This window comes from Propithecus coquereli, unplaced genomic scaffold, assembly GCF_000956105.1.
Source record: "Propithecus coquereli isolate 6110/MARCELLA unplaced genomic scaffold, Pcoq_1.0 Scaffold144, whole genome shotgun sequence".
Taxonomy (NCBI): Eukaryota; Metazoa; Chordata; class Mammalia; order Primates; family Indriidae; genus Propithecus; species Propithecus coquereli.
In genome coordinates, this window is record NW_012138747.1 from 38,568 (window position 1) to 40,080 (window position 1,513).

The 1,513-nt window shown below is 40.1% G+C and overlaps 1 protein-coding gene across 1 annotated transcript in view; it reads left to right on the forward strand.

Moving 5' to 3' along the window:
- Positions 1 to 1,513, forward strand: part of LOC105806719 (cystathionine gamma-lyase-like) — a 39,557-nt gene that overhangs the window by 6,734 nt on the left and 31,310 nt on the right. Inside the window, exon 2 of the mRNA XM_012639935.1 lies at positions 1,390 to 1,475. Within this exon, the coding sequence (XP_012495389.1) occupies positions 1,390 to 1,475 (86 nt within the window). The remainder of the gene's footprint in view (positions 1 to 1,389; positions 1,476 to 1,513) is intronic.

Below are 1,513 nucleotides of genomic sequence, written 5' to 3' on the forward strand. Positions count from 1 at the left end.
TTTAAATCCACAAGACTCTGCTTAATACCTTTAAAAAAATCTGTTAACATCACTAAAGGGAATTTTAAGAGCTCAGTGAGAAACATGTAACTCTCCAGTTTCATTTGGAAAGCCATTCAATGGGTGATGCAGTTTGCCACTGAAATATGCTTCTTTTCTCCCTATAAAGTTAAATATCTGCAGTGAGTGTTTATGGAAAACATGGGTACCTTTCTGTGGCAGGAGTCACATGAGTCCAAGCATTTATTTCTGTCTGGTGGGTGCAGCTGCAGCTCATGGTAAGGAGGTGGTGGTGAGGAGTGGAGAGGATATCCTGGAGCCCTGTGAAATATGTCTGTTCAGTTTGTCAAAAACAATTAAGCACAGCGACAAAACTTTTAAAAATTATTGTTACTAATATTGGGAGCTTATGAATCATAAACAAAAGTGTAAAAAGTCATTGTGTTTTGTGATGTGCTAAATAAGGCAGGGAGAGAAAATATAGGATTTTTAATCAATGTTTAAATCCTAGGTTTGAATTTTGGCTTTGACACTCCCTAGCTACTATAATATTTGGCTTCACATGCTTCAAAGCAGGTCGTGTGGATTAAATAAAATTGTTACCGTGCAACCAGGTGGGTCCTTTGCCCACTGTGCAGATAGAGGCCATTGTACTGAGACAGCAGGAGTTCCAGCAGAGAAAGAGTTTAATATTGCAACATGCCAAGTGAGGAGATAAGAGAAATTGTTCACATCCACATCCTTGAGAATTTTGGGTCTAAGATTTTTTAAAGTGGTTTGGTGAACAAAGGGCTAAGGAATTGGGTCTGCTGATTGGCTGGGGATGAAATCATAGGTATGGGAAGCAGGAATTGTCTTCTTGGCTGAGACAGTTCCTGGGTAGAGGGTTGTAGGATCTGTGGGATCAGTCCCATGTATGGCCACTGGTGTCATTGATGCCGGTTTGTAGCCCTGATTGCCGAGTCTAGAAGATATCTCAAAGACCAGTCCGAGGTTTTCCATGTTACCTATGGAAGCGATTGGGGAAATCATAAATCTTGCCCCTGTCAAGGATACCTGACACGTATCTCACAATAATTTTATGAACTACATATCTGTATTTTATTCCCATTGTACAGATATTGAGATTCAATCTGGGAAATGTTGAGTGATTTACCCATTGGCATGCAGCTCATAAGTGGCAGACACAGATTTCTAATTGAGTTTGACTTTAGACCCTTCCACACCACTACTTCTGTAACATTGCCACGTTTCTGTCTAATGGCAGGACATATCATGACTAAAGAATAGAAAATCATTACAGTAGGATGAACCCCTCATTGTGGAGATGTCTGCATTAGGACTGTAACAGTAAATCTCTTAGGATTAACTCTAACTTCTGTTCTTCAGGGTTTTGAGTATAGCCGTTCTGGAAATCCCACTAGGAATTGCTTGGAAAGAGCAGTGGCAGCCCTGGATGGGGCTAAGTACAGTAAGTAATTTCCATTTCACAGTCTAGAATTCATTTTTAAAT